The sequence below is a fragment of the Colobus angolensis genome, unplaced genomic scaffold (genome assembly GCF_000951035.1).
Source record: "Colobus angolensis palliatus isolate OR3802 unplaced genomic scaffold, Cang.pa_1.0 Scaffold153, whole genome shotgun sequence".
In the NCBI taxonomy this organism is placed as follows: Eukaryota; Metazoa; Chordata; class Mammalia; order Primates; family Cercopithecidae; genus Colobus; species Colobus angolensis.
The window spans coordinates 6,750,291-6,775,457 of NW_012114633.1; the positions used below are offsets into that span (position 1 = coordinate 6,750,291).

At 38.1% G+C, this 25,167-nt stretch overlaps 1 protein-coding gene across 1 annotated transcript in view; it reads right to left on the minus strand.

Annotated features, from left to right (window-relative positions):
- Positions 1-25,167, minus strand: part of FAM171B (family with sequence similarity 171, member B) — a 76,097-nt gene that overhangs the window by 20,263 nt on the left and 30,667 nt on the right. Inside the window, exon 3 of the mRNA XM_011936505.1 lies at positions 2,045-2,278. Coding sequence (XP_011791895.1) covers positions 2,045-2,278 — 234 coding nt within the window. The remainder of the gene's footprint in view (positions 1-2,044; positions 2,279-25,167) is intronic.

Genomic DNA, 25,167 nt, shown 5'->3' on the forward strand with positions numbered 1-25,167 from the left:
AAATATACAATGATGTGTGGAGGTAAAATGAAATATACTTTTCTCCTTCCATAGGAAAAGAGAACTACCAAATAAAAACATAATTTCAATTTCAGGATATATTAACATTTAGAATGATTAATGGATTTAATTGGAGAGGTGGGAGGGTCACAGTTTGAACGTCAAGGTGATTTTAAGTAAGACATTATCCCATATTTGGATACTTTCTCAGTCACACGTCTATTAAAGATGAGGAGAATCTTTCTGAACCTCAAACACATTCAGATTTCTTTTCCCATGAAAATTGTTTCCTATTATAAACGGGATGTAATACCTACTGTGAAAAACTTGAGGAACACAGAAAATAAGATGAAAGTGATGATCATTGCAATACCACCACAGGAACAATCATTAATAATATTTTATTATAGCTCTTTGTTGGGTATTCCTGTGATTTTTTAAAATAGCGAATTATGATATTGTATACAGAACACTGTTACCCTGCCTTTTTCATTTAATAATGTATTTCTCTCAAAACATACTTTTCATAACATTTTTAACACACATATTTCATTTATTAAGGTATCAAGATTTACTTATTTACTGCATTAATCCCATAGATTTAGAATGTTTCCATTTCACTATTACAAAAATATTGCATCAACTTCCTGGTGCATGAACGTCTGTCCACTGTATTTAATATTTTAACATACGTTTATTTGTGCAGATTCATAAAGTGGAATACTGGGTGAAAGTTTATGAAGATTTTGAAGACTTTGACACAAACATTTCAAAAATTGTTACCGAGGTAATTTTGCTGGTTTGTACTTCTACCGAGAATGTTTGAGAATGCTGATCCTATCTTGTTTGACAATATTAAAGATAATCATTTAACAACTTTTTTAAGGTAAAAAAAAATCTAAGAAGTGTGTATTTCTTTGGTGTACTGATCTTAGATTATTAAAGCATGTTGTCATATTTACTAACCATTTGTATTTCCTGTTTTGAAAATTGATAAGCCATGATTTTGTCCATTTACCTTATTTACTTAGGGTCTTGGCATTTTCATATTGATTCGTATGAATTCTTTACATATTAAGGACATTATGCCTTATTGTTTCAAATATTTTTCCAACCTCAGTTGCTTTTTATGTTTATGACATACAGGAGTTTATTAAAATAATATGTTCATATATAGCTTATGGCATCTTTTATTGCTTTTAAATTTAAACAGACCATCCTAACTGAAAGGTCAGATAGTTTATTTTCTTATTTAATATAATTATTTTACACATTTGATCGATCTAAGCAATATATTTTCACATATGGATTCAATTAATTTATTCCAAATAGTTAACCAAAATATATCTATCATTTAATGACTATCCAACCTTTTCTCAATGATTTCTAATGGCATCTTATCATAGATAACATTTTTATAAATACTGTGTCCAATTTGTACCATAATACAACTTATAGCACAATATCACTCACTGTTAATTTTGTAGATATATTTTAGTTGTCTGTAATGGCAAATCGCCCCTCGGAGATGTATTTTTACAAGATTCCCATGTATCTTTACACATTTATTCTTTAAAGATTATTTGTGCCAATTTTTAAAAATGAATTAAATCTATAATATGTTAGGGAGGTTTCAGATAGTTTACCTGTTGGGACATAAGACTCTGAACTAAAACAGGCCCAGGAGAACTTGTTTGCCCGTTCTACCGTGTGAGGACACCGAAGATATCATCTATAAACAAAAAAGCCCTCACTAGACACAGAATCTGCTGGCACCTTGATCTTAGACTTCCCAGACTCCAGAACTACAAGAAATAAATTCCTCTTCTTTACAAGCTACCCAGCTTAGAGTATTTCACTACAGCAGCCTGAAAAGGCCAAGACAATGCTTTCTTTAAAGTGGCACGCCCTTCTAACCTCCTTAAACTGACTTCAGCTTTCTCGTTTTCAGCTTACCAGAACAAGATACTCCCCAAACAGAGACAAAAATTCATTTATATTTAGCAAAAACAAAACAAAACAAAAATAGTGTTTAAGTGCTTACTTGGCATTCTTCTGGTTTTCCAAGGCAGAGGGGTCAACACGTAGCCATCTTTGTAAGCAATAATAGTTAAACTAAGTCCTAATTTGTAGGGTACTTTTATCAGGACTGCTCCATTGCTTTTTGTCACTGTGGAATTTGTCTTCGTGTAGTTTACAAACACTTCTACAACTGCTTGGCTCAGGTACTGACGACTGATGATGTCATTCACCTGAACTTTCAGCATAAATACAGACACTGGAAAGAAAAAGGTCGAAATTGCAGCGTGTTGTATCCTATAATGCATATGTCATAGTCTTTAAATGTCATTCAACATATCTAAATAACAGTACAAAACTGTTGTTAAACTTAGGAACTACACATAAATACATATAATAATGAAGAATTCATTATTCTTCCTAAAATGAAATAAATTTTAATACAGTGAAGTGCTCCATAACAACATTTCAGTTAATGATGGACCACATATATAATCTTCCAGAAGATTATGATGGAGCTAAAAAAATTCCCATTGCCTAGTGATCATAGCCATCATAGTGTTGCAGTGCAATGCATTACTCACATGTTAGTGGTGATGCTGGTGTAAACAAACCTGTGCTGCCAGTCGTATGAAAGTATAGCATATATAATTAGGTACAGCATATAAAACTTGATAATTGATGACTACATTACTGGTTTATGAATTTACTATTCTGTTTAATCATTATTTTACAATGCAGTCCTTCTACACACAAAAATAAAAGTTAATTGTAAAAAAGACTCAGGAGGTATTCCAAAAAAATAAAGGCATTGTTATCTTAGGAGATGACAGTTCCATGCATGCTGCTGCCCCTGAAGACCTTCCAGTGGGACAAGATGTGGAGGTGGAAAACAATAATATTGATGATCCTGCCCTGTGTAAGCCTGGGCTAATGTTTATATTTGTGTCTTAGTTTTTAACAAAAAAAGCTTAAAAAGTAAAAAGTAAAAAATTTTAAAAATAGAAAAAAATCTTATCAAATAAGGGTAGAAAAAAATTTGTACATCTGTACAATGTGTTTCTTTTAAGCTAAGTGTTATTACAAAAGAATCAAAAAGTTTGAATTTTTTTGTTTATGAAGTTATAGTAAGCTAAGGTTAACTTATTGAAGAAAAATATTTTTTTTCTAAATTTAATATAGCCTAAGCATACCACTGTGGAGTGTTTGCATAGTCTACAGTAGTATAAGGTAATGTCCTAGGGCTTCACATTCACACTCACCCATAGCAACTTCCAGTCCTGCAAGCTCCATTCATGGTAAGTGCCCTTTACAAGTGTACTATTTTTAAAAAAAAATCTTTTGTATGGTCTTTTTGTTTTGTCTTTTCTATGCTAAGTTTAGATGCACTGACACTTAACATTGTGTTAGAATTGCCTTTAGTATCCAGTACAGTAACATGTTGTACAGGCTTGTAGCTTAGGAGCAATAGGCTATACCATATAACCTAGGTGTGCAGTAGGCTACACCATCTAGGTTTGTATAAGTACTTTATGATGTTCACAAAACAAAATCACCTAACAATACATTTCTCATAGTGTACTGTCATTGTTAAGTTACACATGGCTGTATTTGTTATTAAGGCACAATATTACTCCATCTTTTTCCTATCAATTAAGAAAGGACAGCAGTTAATAATGGGAAGATTGAGGTTCTCTCTTAAGGAAAATACATTTTTATTGTGTTTCACTAACTCTAATGCTATCAATAGCAACAAGAGACAGACAAATTCCTAGACAGTCAGAAATGGGTCTCCTTTCAGTGCCAACCTTCAAGCCAAAGAAAGCCTGGAACTGGAAAACTGAACTGTCAGTTCTGGACAGTGTCCACGACAAGAGTGAGAACTACTATCTTTGTCTTACCCTCTCTCTCTTGATTGGTTCCTTTTGGATGATGACTTTTCACCAACTGAATGCTGCTTTTTCCAAGATGACCCATGGACTAGCATGCACTTCCCCATTCTAAGCCCACAAAAACTCCAGACTCAGACTCACAGATGGCTACCCTGCTTTCAGGGTCGCCTCTTCACTGACAGCTTTCCTTTTGTTGCTCAATACAATTCTTCTCTGCCCTACTTATTCTCCAGTGTCTGTGTACCTTATTCTTCTTGGGCATGGGACAAGAACCCAGAACTCACCACACTGTTGGCAGCAGAAACAAACAAGCTGTAACCTTGACATTTGCCCGATGGGCTCTGGGTGGTGGGAATAAAATAGCTGTAACATGCTCCCGCTCACCAAGTTATGGAAGTGGAGAGCTGAAACATTTCTGGAAGCTCAGACCTTGGGAACCCGCCAAGCCAGAGTTGTAACATCCTTTGGGGCCCCGTGATCACTGGCATCTCTGAATTTTTAGGTGCCACCATGTTCCCCTAGTCTAGATGCCAGCACCCAACACAGAAGCCACTTGTAGCATGCCCAGTCCAGTCACAGGCTGAGTGTGGAGCCAGTGCGGGATCTGAGCAGGTGTGAGCCAAGCACAGCCTGCTGGGCTGAGCAACACGCAGACAGAGTCAGCTGTAGAGATTTCTGGTTGTCAAAGCAGCACCATAGGAATCTTGTAACACTATCAAGTTATACAGATTTAACATATTCCAAATGTAGTCAAAGTAAGAAGAATAAAATGCCACTACTGCATGGCTAGCTCTTTTATTTTTTTCCGCTGTCTGAAAAGCAGAAGATGTTTTTCAGTGCCAAATATACAAAATATCAAAAATCCTTCTCTAAAATATCAAAAAGCATTATCCATTAGGTATGTAAGAAAACAAGGCTGATAAGAAAACAAGGCTGAGCATGATGGCTCATGCCGGTAATCCCTGCATTTTAGGAGGCTGAGGCAGGAGGATTGCTTGAGGCCACGAGTTCGAGACCAGCCTAGGCAACATAGTGAGACCCTATCTCTACAAAAAAATTGAAATTAGCTGGGTGTACTGGCATGTGCCAGCTACTTGGGAGGGTGAGATGGGAGGATCATTTAGCCAGGAGCTCAAGGCTGCAGTGAGCCATGATCGCACCACTGCACTGCAGCCTGGGCAACACAGCGTGACCCCATCTCCTAAAAAAAGAGAAAGAAAAGAAACCAACATATCTTGAGGAAAATGAAAACTAAAGTCTGTTTTTACTTAAACTTCTGGTCTTACTCCTTAAGTACAGATCTTGATAACGTCTGCCCAAGAAAGTTTGTACCACCATGAAAGTGCCTTTGTAAGCATGTATCACATCTCTGTGAAAGATGCTTTCTCTTCTCTGTAAAATAGGTTCTGGAGTCAGTACTATCCACCTCTGCCATTCCCTAGACATGTGACGTTGGGTAAGTTAGCTCTCAAAGTCCATTTGCTCATATGTAAAATCAGGAAAATAGCTACTTTGAGATAATAAAATGAAATAATGTGTCCAGTACAAAGCTTGTGTATCACTTAATGTGAGATTGGTAATAAAAATTATTATTCCACAATTAGAGAACACTTCACAAATATTAGAGTACACTGATAAGAAATATAAAGATTGATTATGCTGCAATGCATTTGCATAAACCTATTTTTACTCAAAATTTGTATCAAGAACAGCACATCAGATAAAAAATTCTAGTCAATGTTGATGGAGCCTCAATATTGTTATCAAAATAGTTATACCTTGTCTGTTCTTTGTTAAACTGGACCTTAAATTGCTTCTGGATCATAACAACATTTCAGATACAAATATAACTTTTGCAATAATCACCCAGTCCTAGGGAAGGTTCAATCCACCAAACTAAAACAAACAAACAAACAAAACCAAAAGCTCTGATCCCTTCCAGAGTCTAAAAGGTTAAATGTTATCCAAACACTATTCTCTCTCTCTCTCTCTCTCTCTCTCTCTCTCTCTCACACACACACACACACATATATAAATATATTTCGGTATATGTTTATGAAGTATATTATGAAAATTTTAACCATAATAAGAACTAAAATGTGCTGGGGGTAATGAGCCATGCATTGTGTTAGTTTTTAAGTACATTATTCTACTTACTCTCCAAAAAAACCTCATTGAAGAGATATTGTTGTTTTATTTTATACATATTGGTAACTGAGAGTTGCAGGTTTGAAAATGAACCATGGCTAACCCTCAGTAAATGGAGGAAACAGGACATAAACTCAGGACACCTCTCATCAAAGCTTATCTTGTAAACCATTGCCCTACATCTGCCTGGTTACTCTCTTAAAAGCAATTATCATCTCAGTTTAGAGTGTGGAGATGGGAAGAATTGATTGAGAATAGCAAAGAGAAGATTATATCAAATCATACCTTAAAATGAGGTCTATTAGTCAGTCTGAAACAATTTCCTGAACAACAATCTCATATATATTCAAATATAAATATGAGGAAGAGATTCCAAGGTGATACAGACATAAGTAAAGTTTATCCACACATCTGCTTTGCATCATTAATAATAGAAAACCTTGTGAGGGGTCAAATTACTTTGAGTAGTCCTTAGTATCATTACTTTTAAGAGATAAATTGAAGAACATTCAGTAATAAAAGACCAAATAAGCTTTGGGTCTTAAGCTGTTCCTCAAACTATTTTTCCATTGTATCATAAATTCAACCCATTAATAGTATTTTGTTACAAAACAAATATGTTTGTAACAACTTAAAATCAAAAAATGAAGGTAAAGAATAAATATATGTGCCTCAGATTACCTTTATAAAAATTATAACAGACAATTATAACAGTTGGGGAGATCTGATCTAACCAACCGCCTTCCTCTTGCCTGTAGCCTTCAAGCTACCTTAATTATTCCTGGGATAAGGCGGGCTAGCACTGGGAGATATTTAGTTTATAGTTTAAATAATAATCACCCTTCCTCAAAAATGTAACTGCCTTTGTAAAGCTAGTGAGATAATCGGGTTAGGAGGATGTGAGGAGCCTGAATTCTAAGGTGTAGAATGCCAGCCATTCTTCTGGAGGTCACAAGATATGCAACTTCCCCAATTACTCCTGCAAATAACATCACTATTGTAGAACCTAAGGACTGGCCATTTGAGATGTCTTTTCAGGTTTTTTAATGTCTGAATTGATGGCTCCACCACTCCTGTGGCAGCACCCAGAAGCAACTCAGCTCAAGAGGACAGCTTTGACTCCCTATGATTTCATCTCTGACCCAACCAATCAGCAGAAAGCACCCACTGTGTAGCCACTGCCACCCCACCCCCTGCTTCCCCCAAACTGATGGCAGTGACAGCCCATATGGAGCAGCCACTGTGAGGATGCCAGCTGCAGTGGGGGAGGCACAGCTGGGGCTGCACAATCCACAGGGCCAGAGGGAGCCCTGCCCCTAATGAGTTGGTGGGGCAGGAGCCAACACTCCTGGGCACAGCTGCAGCCTGTCAGCTGCAGCTGCAGACCCCAGCATCCCTCTGCTCTCAGGGTCCCAGGAAGCTCCCTTCCCTCACAGGCTTGAAAGTGCCTGCTTCCACTGTCTGGCCTCTCCCTGCTCCCAGTGCCAGCTCTGGGGCAAAGCAAAGTTGTGGCCAAGCACAGGCACTTTTGCAACCCAGCTGAATGTGCACACACTTGGGATAGCACTGATAGGCCAGCCCCCTGCCACCTAGGCCTCCTCCGGACTTTGGGCACTGAAGGCCACAGGAGGGAAACAGCAGAGGCTGAGGGTGGCTCCACGCAGGATTGTGGGTACCCCTCAGCACAAAAAACCTGCGCACCATGGACAACATGATTGATGGTGGCAGGAGTCAGGTTCCTGGGCAGGAATGGGTGGGTCCCTGGTGAAGCCCCACCTTCAGGCCAGGGATGGTCTGAAGCATGGAGGCCAGGCTGCCAGTCCCACAGACCAGAATGAGAACTTATGGTGCATTTTCCTGGCCCACTCATGGACCAATCAGCATATACTTCCTCCACTCTGAAGCCCATAAAAACCCTGGACTCAGCCAGACTCAGGCAGAGGACAGGATGATGTGCCTGCAGATAGGAGCTACTCACTCCGGATCGCCTCTGACTTGAGGGCCACAGAGATGTTAGGGTGACCTGCTTATGGATAGGAGCTATCCACTCCAGGTATCCTCTCTCTGCTGAGGGCTGCACAATAATTGAGATGACCTAACTGAAGATAGAAGCTACCCACTCCAAGTCTCCCCTCGGCTGAGAGCTGTATTCATCGGGATAACCTGCCTGTGGATAAGAGCTACCTACCCGCTCTGGGTCTCCTCTATGCTGAGGGTTACAGACATTGGGACAACCTGCCTCTGGATAGGAGCTACCCACTCTGGGTCTCCTCTCTGCTGAGGGCTGTCCTCATTGAGATGTCCTGCCTATGGAAAGGAGCTACCCACGTTAGGGTATCATTTATACCTACACTGATAACACCCATCCTACAGTCTCCTGAGAGCTGTACTTTTGCTCAATAAAGCACCTCTTCACCTTGCTCACCCTCCAGTTGTCTGTGTACTTCATTTTTCCTGGATGTGAGATAAGAACTCAGGTCCCACTGAATGGTTGGGACTGAAAGAGCTGTAACACATACAGGGTTGACATATGCCCCTCCACTCACCACATTGCAGGTAACAAGAAGGAAACAGAAGAGCTGCAGTCCTTCAGGAAGCCCAGACCTAGGAGCTCCCTGAGTGAAGGATGAGACACCCTCTTTGAGGCTCTGTGGTTCCTGTAGTCTCCAAGCTTCCAGGTGCCACTGCGTTCCCTGGTGCCTGTAGTGGAAGCCATTTGAGGTACACCTGTTCCAGCCACAGCCTTGCAGGGAGCCAGCACCCATGCCAGCGCCTGGAGCTGCCTGCCCTGTCACAGTTGGTATGTCTGTGTGCAGTGGCTGTTCACTCACTCATGCACCCCTCACTGCTCTGTGCCTGGCTCACCCTCGGCAGGCATGGGATCCAGGCTAGTAGTGTGAGCTGAGTGCAGCCTGCTGGGCCAAGTGGGAAGGACGAGCCCAGTGGGCCTGAGCAAAACTCGGGCAAAGAAACCACCAGCCACAAAGGTTTCTGGCTGGCAAAGTGATACCCCAAGGATCCTGTGACAAAACAACCTTTGAAAAACCTCCAAATTCTTGGGAGAGACTGATTTGAGTAATAAATAAACTGGTCTTCTGTTCAGCTGGCTCTGTGTGAACTAAACTCTTTCTTCATTGCAATTCCCCTGCCTTGATAAATCGGCTGTATCTGGGAAGCAGGCAAGAAGAACCCATTGGTCAGTTATATCCCAAGTCTTATATGTACAGACCACAAAAATCTCAATATACCTTTGTAAAATATGTAACATCAAATCCATTTTATTGATTTTAAAAAATGAAGATTCAGATAGGTCATGAAAATTGACCAAAGTCTCACAGATGGTAAGAGGCCACACCAGTCTTCAAATACACCTACTGTTACAGTCGGTAGTCAGACATGAGCAAGGCAGGAGAGGACCCACCCTCACCAGGAATGTCAGGCAAATATCAAGCAATGATCATGCATCTGTTAAACTGTCTCTCCATAGTAATAATTGGTCACAGCCAGCACCAGGGAAGGGCAGTCTCCCAGTAGATAGAAAATCTGAAATTGGTGATCAGCAACTTCCTGATGAGATCTCAGGAATTGGGTGAGTGGGCCCAAGCATGTGCACTAAGAGGTAAAATAGCAGAGTTTAACTGAAATATGACCTTCCTCTAGCAACATTTGACTGGTGAGAGAAAATGCCTCAAGTGAGCATGTGTACAACTTCAGTAAACACACTGCACGTGCAGCCACTCCCAAGTGCTCGCAGGCCACTGCACATGCAGACAGCCCACTCCGCAGGAAGAATCAGAGAAGTAAAGCAACCCTGGAAGCTGCCAATATGTAAGACCCCAAGTCAAAAGTCAAACCATGCACCTGAATCTCAAGTTGCCTGCTTGACCCTCTTCCAGGTGCACTTTACTTTTGTTCCTGCTCTAAAACCTTTTAATAAACTTTCATGCCTGCTCTAAAACCTCCCTTGGTCTCTCTCTGCCTTATACCCCTCGGTTGAATTCTTTCTTCTGAGAAGGCAAGAACTGAGGTGGCTGCAGACCCATGTGGATTCACCACTGCCAACACCACGAAGGACTCCAAAGCCATCTTTGAACTATGGAACAGTGGGGCTTGGGGTGACACTACTAAATTAACTCAAGTAATATATGATTGCAATCATCATTGAGAATTTAAATTCTTATTTAACATCAATTAAAAAGAAAAAGCATCCCCTGGCCATATACACACATACTCATGCCAAACCATGTCCTCAAACTCAAATGGAAAATATAACACTTGGGTTAAAAAAAAAAAAAAAAGGTTATAATAGTAAGATATATCAATGGCTCCCAACCTTTTTGGCACCAGGCTCCAGTTTCAGAGAAGACAATTTTTCCATGGACCAGGTTAGGGGGATAGTTTCAGGACGATTCAAATGCATTACATTTATTGTGTACTTTATTATTATTACATTGCAATATATGACAAAATAATTATACAACTCCCCTCAGTGGGAGTTGTATACAAGATACAAGCTTGTTTTCTTGTATCTAGATGGTCCCATCTCAGGGTGATGGGACAGAGTGACAGATCATCAGGAATTAGATTTTCATAAGGAGCATGTAACCTAGATTCCTCACATGCTCATTTCAAAATAGGGTTCATGCTCCTATGAGAAACTAATGCTGCCACTGATCTGACAAGAGGTGGAGCCCAGGCGGTAATGTGAGTGATGGGGAGTGGCAGTAAACACAGATGAAGCTTCACTGACTCACCCGCTGCTCACTTTCTGCTGTGAGGCCCAGTTCCTGATAGGTCTCAGTATCTTTATCTGTCTGTGTCCAAGGGATTTCAGACCCCTGATATATATGACATGATGGGCTTCTAAACCAAATGTACTTGGATAGGTAGTTGGATAGTATTAAAAAACTGTATGTGTAGAGAAAAAGTAGCTGCTGCTCAATTTGAAATAATTCTCCCAGCCACCCCAGTCCCTAATCCTTCAGTCAAAATTTACTGAGCCACCAGCATAAAGCACCCAACTAGTATAGGCCAGATAGATTCTATCTGGACCTCAAAATATGAATACAGTTACAGAGATGCTAATGGTTGCTGGAACTGAATTACCTTGGAAAGTCTATGAGGCCTTATCATTGTGCTTTCTAGTGCTTCCCTAGTCCCTCTCCTTCCAGAAGCTGGGTTGTGCAGCCCTTCCAGCTGATCTGTGAACTACATAATAATCTTTCCTAGAAAGTCCTTTCATTTCTTGTAGCCAGAGTTTGCTTCTGTTGCCTGCTCCTTAAGTAAGCATATTAAATATGTACAACTGTAAATAAAGGATAATATTTACCAGGCCACTATTTTATAGACATAGATACCTGTTATAGAATGTGAAGGAATTAAGGATACTGTTGAGTACCAAAAGCGTGATAAACCATATGAGAGACAAACTGAACATAACTAACTCATAAGGGAATTAGGATTCTCTATTCAAATTCAGTAAGAGATCTTGTTCAAACCAAATGTACCTACAATGGCTCCTTCAACAGCATATTTAATAGGGAATTTTTATTAATTCATTTGTTTAAAAGATCAATTTCAGAGAGTCTCAGAGCCCTTGGATTTACAGACAAATCCCAATGTGTGGTAAGATCTTAAGTTAAATTCGCAAAAGAAAAAAAAAACTGCATATTCCATCTGTTTCATCCTTGTAAAAGTACAGTTGCCAAAATAAGACACACTGAAACCCTCCTGACATTCTGAAGCTGGATTTGATTTATAAAATGTTTTCTAAAACATGTTCTAATCCAGAATGGATGATTTTATTTTTTCACATGCAATAATGTTAATATAAGTCTGATGAGAAAATACCATATTTAGAAAAAAATAGATTTGCAAAGGTCAAGTCTTGATGATCCAAATCACAATCCCCTCTCTGATGAGATCGCCTATATCTATATCTTAAAGTGCTTAGTAGACTCAGTGCATAATACAGGCCTGACCAATGGGCTCCTCTCTAGCTCAAAATGGAAACAACCGCCTTGTAGTTGTTTCCAGCCCAGTGCTGGAAACTTTATACATATTGTCCAGTTTCATCCTGACACACACCTGTAAGACATTTCCCAACTTTAAAGCAAGGAAATTGAGATTAAAACTACACAGCTGGCCGGGTGCGGTGGCTCATGCCTGTAATCCCAGCACCCTGGCCGAGGCAGGTGGATCATGAGGTCAAGAGATTGAGACCATCCTGGCCAACATGGTGAAACTCTATCTCTATTAAAAATACAAAAATTAGCTAGGTGTGGTGGCCCGTGCCTGTAGTCCCAGCTACTCAGAAGACTGAGACAGGAGAATTGCTTGAACCCGGGAGGCAGAGGCAGAGGTTGCAGTGAACTGAGATCGCGCCACTGCACTCCAGCCTGGCTAGAGAGAGAGACTCTGTCTCAAAACAAACAAACAAACAAGCAAACAAAAAACCGAAAAGCTGCACAGCTTATAAGGTTATAGCCAGGATTCACAGGCAAGTCCCTCTGACTCCAAGTCCCACGTTCCACATTAACTCTTATTGAAAAGCATTAGGGATTTGGTTTTCATCATATTTACTAACTTATTTTCTCACAACCAAAATTCTCACTGACTGACTCTCTGAGCCTCTTTTCCCCATCCTCAAACTTGGTTTGTCTCTCACCCCAGCACAAGCCACAGCAAAAGCAGCATTTAAAAACAAATGAACAACAACAACAAAAAAAACTTCAGCTGAAAGCTTGGTCAAAGTAATTAATGAGGCATGAACAACTCTTTTTTACTTCAAGTAAAAGGAAAAGTTACAAAGAATTAGCTGCTTATGACTTCTGATAACAGGATGCTTCTGATTTCTATGGTGTCAACAGCTTGATCAAGCAAGTAGCATAGTCAGCCAGAAGCAATATATATCCCTAATAATCCTCTATCAGTTCTCTCCTCCAAAAAAATAAAAATAAATAAATAAAATACTTTGGCATTTAGACAGGGCAGATTCCATGATTAAATATATGATTTTCAGCTGGAGGTGCTTTTGTCTACCTACCCCTCTCCAGTGTAATTGTTTAGCTTTCAATGAGCATATTTATTTTCTCTGTCACTTAATTATAATCATTATGTCTCGCCCACATAATCATCTTTTCCACATATCACTATTTGTTTTAAAATGGTTCAATATTAAATGATTCAACTGCACCCTTAGAAAACATAATCTAAATGTTGAGAGAAACAAGTAAAAATAAAATACATATCAGTGAGCTAGGTCCTGAGGTTGCTGGAGAAGATTTAACTATTTAGTAGATGGTTTCAAGCATCGTTCAGTAGTGAGAATCACTGAAATTCAAATAACAATAGATAGGTATAAAGGAATATTCTAGAAAAAAATATTAGAACCAATATTATATTATGGTCTTCCTATAGAATACAAATAGGTAACCAGAAGTCCAAAAGGGCTTAAAAAATACTGCTAACTACATATATATTTGGGTGACATTTACATCTTTATGTAGGTGGGCTGAAAATATCACAATCCCACTTCTTTTCAAGAGACTCTGACATCATCCTATTATGTTGTCACCATTAGGTAGGTTACAACTATACACATAGAGAAGCCACCTCATTTTCAGATTTATCCAAAGACTCACCTACTTCATTTCCATTATGTTTCAAAAGCAAGTATCTATAATAATTTCATTTCATATGCTACAACTTTATCTCCTATAGGAATACATTGCTAAAATAAAAAGATTTTATAAACTGACTATAGGTCAAACTTTTAAAACAATATTTTAATGAGATAAATTCAAAAAACTTTATTGAGGTTTATGTATCCTGAGAACTAGGAAAAATGGAGAACACAAAAATATAGTGGAATAAAATGGCTGGAAACAATAGAAATGTTCATTTACATGAATTCATTCAACAAATGTTTACTGATTACCTACTTTTGCCCAGATCTGCACGAGATGGGGACTGGGGATACAGAAAGCAATAGAAAACAGACTTTTCTTGATGTATAATTCTGAGGGGAAACAACACGTGAGGAAAAACACAGAATTTCTGATATTACAATAAAGGAGGTAGAAAAGGAGTACTGAAACAGACAAAAGAACTTCCTATACTATCTAACACAATCTTCTAGAAATTATGTAGAAATTAATTTAGAATATGTATAAAAATTCCTGTATCAAAAAACAATGACACTAATATCTACTTTGATATCAGTTTACATTATCATTTTTTTTTTTAACAGTAAGAATGTCAACATTTTGAGTCCAGATCATCTGAGGACTTGCCCATGAATTCTCACCTATTTTTCATGATCTGGCTTTTTGATCTACTTCTGTGGAGATACTGTGGTAGGGACCCAAAAGATACCAGGTTTCTGCTTATCTCCCAAATCAGGCTTCTTGGGGTCATTCAGAGGCCTAGTTTGCTCTCTACCCACCATTTTCACACAAAATATTCAGCTACCAAGAACTCTTAGTTTTGAGGTAGGTATACAAATACCTGAAGAAATCTGGTTCCAAATTTAATTTAATTTAATTCCAAATTTAAATGTCTAGGTATTTAAAACATTAGTAGAAACATAACCATCATGGTTTCACTAAAGATAATATCAATTGTTTTCTAACTCTTCAGGCAAGCATTCAACATTCTCTGAGATCTGACCACCACCTCCCTTTCTAGTCTTTTTTCCCCACTTATCATACTCGTATCAGATATGGGCAAATTACAGCCTACCTGCCAACTCTGACCCACTCTGATTTTGTAAATAAAGTTTTACTGGAAAACGGTCATGCTAATTCATTTATACATTACCTGTGGCTACACTTGCTACAATGGCAAAGTTTGCTACAATGCTATCTGGCACTCTACAGAAAAAGTTTGCAGAACCCGGTTCTATACTGTCTCATAAACAGTCATTGGTCACTAACCAAGACAACCCACTTTCCTGCTACAGTGTAATTATTCATCTCTTTCTTCCATCTGAAATACCCTTTTAAAAATCTCTACCTGTTAAAATCCTAACCTATCCTTCAAAGTATGGTCAAATGTCCCTTTTTCAAATAAATGTCCCCTCAGCCCAATCAGATGGGATCTCCTCTTCTGTACTGACCAGATTAATGACACATGATATATTCTGGCTTGTTTTCCTTTTCTGTGCATCTTCTCTCTGCAAAAATCAGGTTCTTGACAGCCCCTATTGTTTCCAACTCAGTCATGAGTCATACTAAAGCTTGAGCTAAAGAAGAGTTAGTGTGTGGATACTTACTAAATGAAAGAGGGGTGCGGGGGAAGAGACAGAAGAAGAGGAGTTGCAGAGAGAAAAGGAATGAAGGGAGAGAGGTAGAAAAAGGAGAAAGAGATCAGAAATGGCCAAGCACCTGAAAAAAGGAATGATAATTGCAGGATTTCGGCAGGGGCCACCAGAAATTACAGCCAGCTCTCCAGCCCCAGTATTGGGTACAAAATTTTAAGCTTAATCCCACACTTGACAGTGAAAAATATTTTACATTACTATAATAATTACAGCAAGAACTAAATAACAAGATTCCTCTTCCTTTCAGAAATTAACACCATTTTTTTTTTTCATAAGAATCTTAACCTGGAGTTTTTGACTAGAAAAAAACAATTTTGACTGAAGAATGATACTAGGGAGTAGCAAAACTTCCTAAATAATATAAGGGAACTATATCCTAGCAAAGAGTAAATTAAACATTTTATTTTTACTACTATAAAACAATATCAACAAAGTAGTTTTACGAGTCTTTCTCCCAGAGTACTAGCACAATTTCCCTATTTAATTGGAATGAGGGCTGAAAGTTCAGAAAAGAGTTGAGGACAACGAAGGAGCTTATAAAGAAAAAGGACCATATTATTAGGCATTCTGAAAAGTGGGATAGAAAGGGTTTAATCAGTTTACTCTCTGCAGCATTTCAAATATGGACACACAAGCCTCCTTCTTTTAAAGAAACAACAGGGTGCTGAATTTAAAAAAAAAATCAGTAAAATAGAAAAGCCTCCTTTCCATTGCTTAAGCCCCAGATTGGATCCAAACTCTTATTTGGCTTTGAGGTTTAAAAGAAAAAGAAAAAAATATGTGCGTGTTTGAATCAAAAACAAATTTACTTGCAGTAAACTAATATTTATTACAGAGAAAATGTCGATTCTAAGAAGAAATTAATGAGATAGAATAAAAACATGATCTCCAAAGGTATAAAATGTTATGGAGCAAATAAAATATACTTTTTATCCATTAGGACTAAAGGCTTAAATAAGTGTGATTCACCAGAGCTAATGAAATGGATAACATAAAAAGGACATTTGCAACTTAAGAATGAACACACAATAGACAACTCAACAGAGAACAAACGAGAGAGCTGAGTCATTACTATTCGGACTCCGGTCCTTCTTGCCTACCTAAAGGACCCTTTTTCTCAATGGAAATCAATCAATCTGACCCAAGCTCCTAAAATAGATTGTCCAAACTCACTCCACAGGCATTTATCATCCTGACTTGTTTTTTCTTCCCAATTTTTCATCTTTCCTTAGAATCACAAGCACTAATTCACTAACTGACATTTATTCAAGATTTATTAAGGATACTTCATGTGATGGCACTAGGTAGAGAGAGACAGAAGAGCCTTCAGCCCAGTGAGGAAAGCTCGAGATAATTTTAAGTGTTTGAAAAAGCACTGGTCACCACTGCCATGTAAGTACTGGGCACCTAACTCAGACTAACGTGAGAGCGCTCCTCTGTGAAGACAAAATCAGAACTGAGTTTTGAAAAGGGGGTGTGAGGGGAAGGAGTGAATAGCACAGCTCCCTGAACCTGGGAATTCAATCACAGATACTTATCCTTAAGACTCAGCTCAGATATACCCTCTGCGCTGAGGCATGGTGTGACTGATTTCCCCTTCCTTTGAATCGATACAGCACAAACTGAGTTATCGCCTAAGATCAGGGTCATGTTTGGCATAATAGATGAAAAGAAGACAGAGAAAGTAAATTTTTTTCCTGAGGTTACTCAGCAAAATTTTTTTTTTTTTTTTTTTTTTTGAGACGGAGTGTCTCTCGCCTAGGCTGGAGTGCAGTGGCCTGATCTCGGCTCACTGCAAGCTCCGCCTCCCAGGTTCACACCATTCTCCTGCCTCAGCCTCCCAAGTAGCTGGGACTACAGGTGCCCGCCACCATGTTCGGATAATGTTTTGTATTTTTAGTAGAGACAGGGTTTCACCGTGGTAGCCAGGATGGTCTCGATCTCCTGACCTCGTGATCCACCCGCCTTGGCCTCCCAAAGTTCTGGGATTATAGGCATGAGCCACAGCACCCGGCCTACTCAGCAAAAATTCTTAATCAGGAAAGAACAAAGAGGTTAAGAAGAATATGTAAAGGTTCTGCCAAAAATAGAAATACATGAGCTGATGAAACATGAGAAGATATTCCTCCTTAGAGGAAAGATGGGAATTTAGCAATTCATTCAGCAAGCATGTGCTAAGTGACATCATCCTCTGCTCTCAATGTCCTTTTCTCAATGTCCACCGCATCTCTCAGCTCAGTTCCCCTCCTTTATCTTCATCCATTCTGATCCACAATGGCCTCCTTACACTTTCTTGAATACTCCAGGCACGCTGTCACCTCCGGGTCTTTGCATAGGCAATTCCTTGCTAGAATTGTCTTCTCCCTGAAATCCAAATGGCTTACTCCCTCACTTTCTAGAAGTCTTTGTCAAAATGACACTTCTCATGACTCCTCTCCTCCCAATCTGACTTTCCTGTGTTTTGGGGGTCCCAAGACCACCTTAAGGTTGGTGATTCATCAAAAGGAATCAAATGTCCTTGGACAGGTTATACTCAGAACTATGCTTTATTATAGAAAAGGATGAAGAGTAAAACAACATGAAAAACGTATTTCTTCTAGCTGTTAGCTGCAGGGACACAGGCAGTGTCTCTGCATAGGGAAGGCCAGTAGAGTCTTAGGGTCCAAAGCTGTCAAGGCATTGGTCATGTGGACACATTCCTGTAACGTAACTAGCGAGGGCAGCAAAAACAGAACCCCCAGCATAAATATCAAGTGTATATCATGATCTTGCTAAATGATCCTGAAGTCTTGACAAGCTGGAACAGCATACCCCATTGCTCCAGGTATATAAAATATCATCATCAATCAGTAAAATAAAGAACACTCTGAGGGCCACATTCCCAGAAGCCAGCCAAAGACAATCATAACTCCAGGCTTCATGACAAGCAAGGACAGAGCAACCAAACCTGCTGTGCTAACTCACTTCTCAACTTTGATCTATTTTTTCCATAATATTTTTCCATACTACCTTCTTAACACATATATAACTTATTCATTAGGTTCATTTTCTGTTTCCCCAACTAGAATGTTAACTCTATAAGGTCATGGACATTCTCATTTTGTTTACTATATCCTCAAATATCAATACTTATTTTTGAATGAATGAATACTTGAATTAATGAATGAACTCCTTACTCTTGTACCAGCACATGGGACTACTGGCTCAAAACCACTTAATAATTGCAAGAAGAGATGCAAATGTGTGAAATGAGGTAGAAGGCCTTGAAGTACAGGGTGGGACAAGAAGATGGGTAAGCAATCATTTCTGGCACAGAACATTTGTAAGTTTTGTACTTTAAACAAAGTACAAATTCTTTAATTCTTTACCGTTTCTTCCTTCAGCAACTTCTTCAATAAATATACTAATTCTTTTGATGTTAAAAAAGGATTTAAAATGCAAGATTAGGACCACCATTGTTGCTCTGCCTTAGAAAAACAAACATATGAAGATCAAATTCATCATTTATCTGTTACCCAACTTTAAGTAATTAATTGGAAAACTACTAGAACCAAAATTGAAGTTGGCAATAAAAATGAGAATAATACAGTTGAAAATTTAAAAAAAGACATAAGGGGGAAAGTCTCACTTGAGAAAACAAATTTTTGAATATAGAATTACAAAATCTATTTCACACCGACTATTTCTAATAAATTATTATTTAAAAGAGCCATTTGTTGGGAATCTTTTAACAGTATTGTTCATCCTCCAGGTGTTTCAAATTATTGATAAATCTCTATGAGAGAGACAAAAGGACCTTTGGGGAATCAACAATTACTGAATGTTCCCTCTCATGAATGTAACAATGGAAATCTGGTTAGATCCATTTGCTAGGGTACAATACCCCCTTGGGGATGAATTAAGTGTGAATTACTTGAATTGGATACAGAGTACCCGAGCCTCCTTTGCAGCTTAATGACTCAATGCCCCTAAGTATTCCCAACTTAGTATAATTGATGAATGAAGTCTGGAGACGACTGTATCATCTCCAGGCCAAAAGGAGAATCAGGCTATTGCTATTTATATAATTAATACCCTGAAAAGGATTTATTGTCCAAAACTGAAAATGCCCACAAAAAATTATTCCCCCAAAGTTCCTAAAAAGGATGCAATATCCCCAAACACCAAATAATTGTAAAACGTGATTGCCATTTTGAGCTGCACAACTCTGAGCCAGGGGAAATGGGGTAAGACGGAACTTATTATTGGAGTCCATGTTAATACTTTTCAATAGAATGAGCTTTAAGATAGGGTTAACCGTCTGTACCAACTGGGATGGGCCAGTGGCCTCCACTTCCTGCCAAGAGAACTGTCTAGCACAGCCCAAAGGCCATCATCTCTATCTATGCCCTGTGCAACCGGACAACCCAGTCCTCTCCATCCTGCAGCAGAGAAGTTTTCTTTACTGCATGGTAAACATTCATTAGCTGCATGAATGCATGGCGTATCATGCATTCAAAACTTGATCACTGGTGTATCATGCATTCAAGTTTTAAAAACATTAAAATGTGAAACAGTTGATCACAGAATAAAAAAAAAATGGTACTGTAAAGCATATATGACCACAGTGCCTTGAATCTAGTTAAGTCCCTTTTTTCTAAGCACCTATTTTTAGTGGTTCCGTATCTTTAATGCTGAAAAGAAACAGTGTGATCTATCTTTTGTTAGAATGTATACAGGCTTGTCAATTCACATCTAAAATGAACAACATAATGAACAAAAACTTAGTAAATCAATTCTGTGTCATACCTAGAACAGAAAATAATCAAAAGCCTGAGATTTGGGGCAGGTCCCAAACTATGCTCAAAGCTACCAAAGGTGATACAACGAACTCATAGGGGTGCCAGAGGATATTTTAAATTTTCCATGCAAGCACAATGATACTAACATCTGTTAGATATCACAAACTCCAGGGAATTTATAATTTCAGCATTAGATCATACTATGTTCAATCAAATGACATGGTTCTTTGTAAAGCTGTGTTTTCAGTGACTGCTCTGATAGAAAGTAAATACTTCATGAAAATAAATTTGAGCAGGAAATGAAGGTGGAAATTTTCAGTCTTATTCCAGTGTTGGCAAAGTTGTGCACACATATCCCATTGAGCAATTAGCAAATATGTTTTTTTTTTTCCAAATGACTACTAAGTTAGACATTACATTATCTGGTTACCAAACAACTACTGAGACACTGAGGGGACTGTGAACCAAGAAAGTTTTGGAGCCTTTGTTTTGTGCAGTCTTAATGCTACGTACTTTTGTTAAGCACCTACTATATGCAAGATCTGTACTAGCCACTGAGAGAGACACAAATTAGTTGCCTTTAATATGTATACAAGTCAGTAGGAGAGAGTGTCAGTACCAAGAAAATTACAGGTAAATTGAGAGTTTAGAGAATTGTACAATTAAATTATTCTGGCTAACAATGTTAAGCAAGAAATCAGTCATTTATGAACTCTTAGTGTACATCTAAAAGGTGCTTGTTCACTTTATTGTCTTAGTAAGAACATTTTAGAAAACATGTTTTGTTTGAAAAAAACATTTAGTATTCTAAATACACTTTTATTTTCTGAAAGCATGACTGATTGCTTGATTGCTTGAGTCAATGAAATGTTGAATAAGAATCTTATAAAACCTCAAGATTATCAATTTTCATAATGTGTTACTATTGTTAACCTTCTCTAGAATGCTTAACTCTCTTGGCCCAGAACAGCAGTTCTCAACCCTGGCTATACATTAGACTTACCTAGGAGACTAAAGTTTTGCTACCTTCCCAGGCCCCACCCCAGTTTCAATTAAGTTAAAATCACTGCAGATGGAGTCCAGAGAAGCACATTTTTAAAACGTTTCAGATGATTTCTAGTGCACAGCCAAGATGTGACCTAAAATGATAAATAGGTAATATCCTGAAGGGATAGGGATATGACCTAAAGCCATCTTCTTCGGTTCATATTTAATTGTTCTGTTTCTCTTACTATAACAATAAGAATTGAAATTGCTTATCTTCAATATCATTGATATTTTATGACTTACTCCCTAATCCTGATGCATACCCCTAGAGGCACAAGCACCCCAGAATATCAGAGAGGTAGGATACTGACAAAAATGAAAGCTGACTTTTGATGGCTACCAGATCTGCTGATAGTTATTATTAATTTTTTTAAACAAATTACTGTTATCTGCCATTTTCTGCTCATTTATTACTGCATCCTTCCCATATTAGAAATGTCTGGTTAACTCAGGGTTTGGGTACATTTAATGCATTTAATTAGAGGGGTTTTGTTTGTTTGTTTTCTTTTTTTTTTTTTTTTACATGATCTACACAGAAAATTTGGAAATTACAAAAAACTATAGAGAAAAATAAAAATATTTCCTAATCCCGTTTTTCAGAAGTCACTTGATTTCCATCCAGCACTTTTAAAAGCATACTGAAAAAAGCAGACCTATAAAATTCAGATCGTATTGTGATTACTTATGTCTACATTTGCATAAGCACAGTAATGTATTAAAGAAACTCACCAAATTCTTAATATTGACTATATCAGTAGGAGTCATTCTGGAGAGGGGATACTATGTGACTCACCAAAATGTATGACATGACAACTACAGTGCACATGTATTAAGCAGGAGGGGAAAAAGAAAATTAGACAATAAAGAATATTATGGTCAGGCGTGGTGGCTCACGCCTGTAATCCCAGCACTTTGGGAGGCCGAGGTGGGCAGATCACCTGAAGTCAGAAGTTCAAGACCAGCCTGGCCAACATGGTGAAATCCCATCTCTACTAAAAATACAAAAATTAGCCAGGTATAGTGGCGGGTGCCTGTAATCCCAGCTACTCAGGAGGCTGAGTCAGGAGAATCGCTTGAACCCAAGAGGTGGAGGTTGCAGTGACCCGAGATTGCACCATTGCATTTCAGCCTGGGCAACAGAGCGAGACTCCATCTCAAAAAAAGAAAAGAATATTATATGCTGTGTTTTTCAGTTAAGATTATATTGCAAACATACAACCATGGTACTAAATATTTCTAAAATTATCTTGTTTCTTATTTAAGAAAATCCTATGGGCTATTGTTAACTTTTTCTTATTACTATATGTTTAGACCTAATTTTTCACATTTGCAAACAATGCTTTAATCAAAATCTATTTTCATATACCTTTGTCTGAATTTACAATTGCTTCCTGGGGAGGAGAAATAATAGGTCAAAGCTGTGAACTATTCATAGCTTCTTGATGTGCATTGCTAAAATGCTTTCCAGAATGTGATGCCAATTTACACTGTAAACAGGAGAGTGTTCCTACATTATTTTACTGTAGTCAATATATCAATGTGACTGTTCCTGTCTCCGCAGGGAGTTAACAGGGAAATGAATGCTCAGTATGCTTTGAAATCATTATATTTTCCTTTAACTTAGCTTTCATTCCCAAGATTGTTGTTTCACTTTTTTTTTCCTCACAACAGTCTCTTGATAGGTTAAGAGAGCTTCTTATAAAGAAAATTAAACACACAAACAATAGCCTGATAGCAACAACAGTCCAATATATATTATTTTGTTGTTTTGGGATTCCATTGGTGAACTCACATAATTTATTTACAGTGAAATAAAGTGGGAAAAAATGAAATATCCATTTTTCCCTTTTACAGAAACCTTTCTCTCCTTGTTCTATCAATGCGCAAAGTATGTTTAGATCAATGAAGAAAAAAATGGAACTCAGAAACTGCAAGATACGTGCTTCAGCATGTCTTTCAGAAAGGGTTTGAAATCTTCGGTCAGCATTTCATTTAAGCAGATGAGACACAGCATGCTGGGAGAGTGGGGAAAGTGGTTAGATTTAAACAGAATTAGATGGAGCATTTTCTCCAATGTTTCTCTGACACTTTAGTAAATTGTAGGGTTTTCCCTGTAATTTAACATCTGAAAGGAATACTGACCAGTAAATACAAATTCAGGTGCTATGAGAACACTGAGTGCCTTAAAGAATAGCACAGCATGAATAGCACAGCATGAATGAGATACAGTCTACAGCATTAGTAGATGGCAACTGTATTGCCAGGAAGGCCTGGAAATTTTAAGCAAAATAAAAAAAAATATTAAATTGAAATGTCTTAAAAGAAAAAGCAGACATGACACAACACATGTGCAATACACATTTCATACAAAAGAAACGTCTGTAGGTAGCATCTCAGTATTTTTAAAAAATTAAGATATCAATTAAATTTGCCTCAGTAAACATGAATACTGACCAGGAATTAAGTAAAATGCCAGGTCCAGTAGAAGTATATGGCATAACAGCTTCTATTTATTCAACACCTTCTTTGAGTTAGTAGCTAGCTATGTTAGATGTTTATGTAAGTATATTTAATATTCCCCAATTTCAAGCCTGAATTAATTCAAAATCTAATGGGAAAGGCATAAAAAATTATACAAACAAAGTATTATAGGGATAGAGAAGAGGGAAATATGAATTCTAAATGAGGGAATATGGGATATTTTCAAGTAGGAAATAATTAAGACTGAATTTGAAAGAGTAGATTTGAAAACCTAGAGTTGAGTCAAGGGCACATCAGAAAGAAGGAATAGTGTGAGAAAAGGAACAAAAGCTTTGTTTTTTTGTTTTGTTTTGTTTTGTTTTTAAGGCATGTTAAGGGAATGACAGTCAGCTGTAGCAAGAAAAAAGCCTGGGAACAATGGAGACGACTGGATTTCATTCCGCTGCTGATGTAAGGAAGGTTGAGCTGTGTGTGACAAGACCTTTCTGGTATAGAAAGACCTCTCTGGGAGCAATTTATAAAATGGCCTTAGACAGTCAGAAACTGGATATAGCTATTGAAATAGTTTAGGAGCAAGAAAAGAAAATCAAAATTAGAGCAGAGGCAGTGACAAAGGAGGATCAGAAGCAAAAGCATTTCGGATTTGGCAAATGACACAATATTGAGATGGGGAAAATGTTAAACGATACTGTGATTTTTGAGTTTTGATAACCAGGTGAACAGAAATAATATTCATTTATTTATAATAACATTTATTGAGCACCTAATAATTGTCAGTCAAGGTGATAGGCACTGACTATCAGCCAAACAGCAAAACAGCAATTGACCATACTCCATAGGCCTGGAAAGTCTAGCAGGAGGCTGCAGACAAATCCATATGTCATGACAACTGAGCGTGAAGAAAGCGTGCATTAATAAGTCATGTGATTTGGAAACAGAGCAGGACACAAAGCCCGGACTGCGTCCAGAAAGATTCCTGATAGAAGTGAAAGGTGACACCAGAAAGTCTCTCCTCACCTTAGCAAGCAGAAGCTATCCAGACAGAAGAGACTTCCAGGCAGAGAGAGAAAAAACACTGAGGCCTAAGATAGCAGCTGGCAGAAACTACAGAGAGGAAAGTCCGACTACAGCATGGAATGCAAGAGAGAAGGAGACAGAGAAGCAGGAGGGGCATCTGATCAGAAGCATCCATTCCAGTAGACTCATATACTGTCCTCCTGGAAAGAAACATAAATGAACTTTTTTTTTTTAATCTTGGTGATTCAATGATGTAACTCCATGTAAAAGATCTCTCCTCTTAATACCAGAACAGTAATTCTTTAATCCCTTTGAGAATCTTATTTATGTATGGATCTCTCCTTACTCCCATCTCAACTGCGCCCCCAACAAAGAAAAGCATGCACTCATAAATACATGAAAATTATTCATGCAATTTCTTGGGCTAGGAGATTCCCATAAACTAAGGTTCTAAATATAT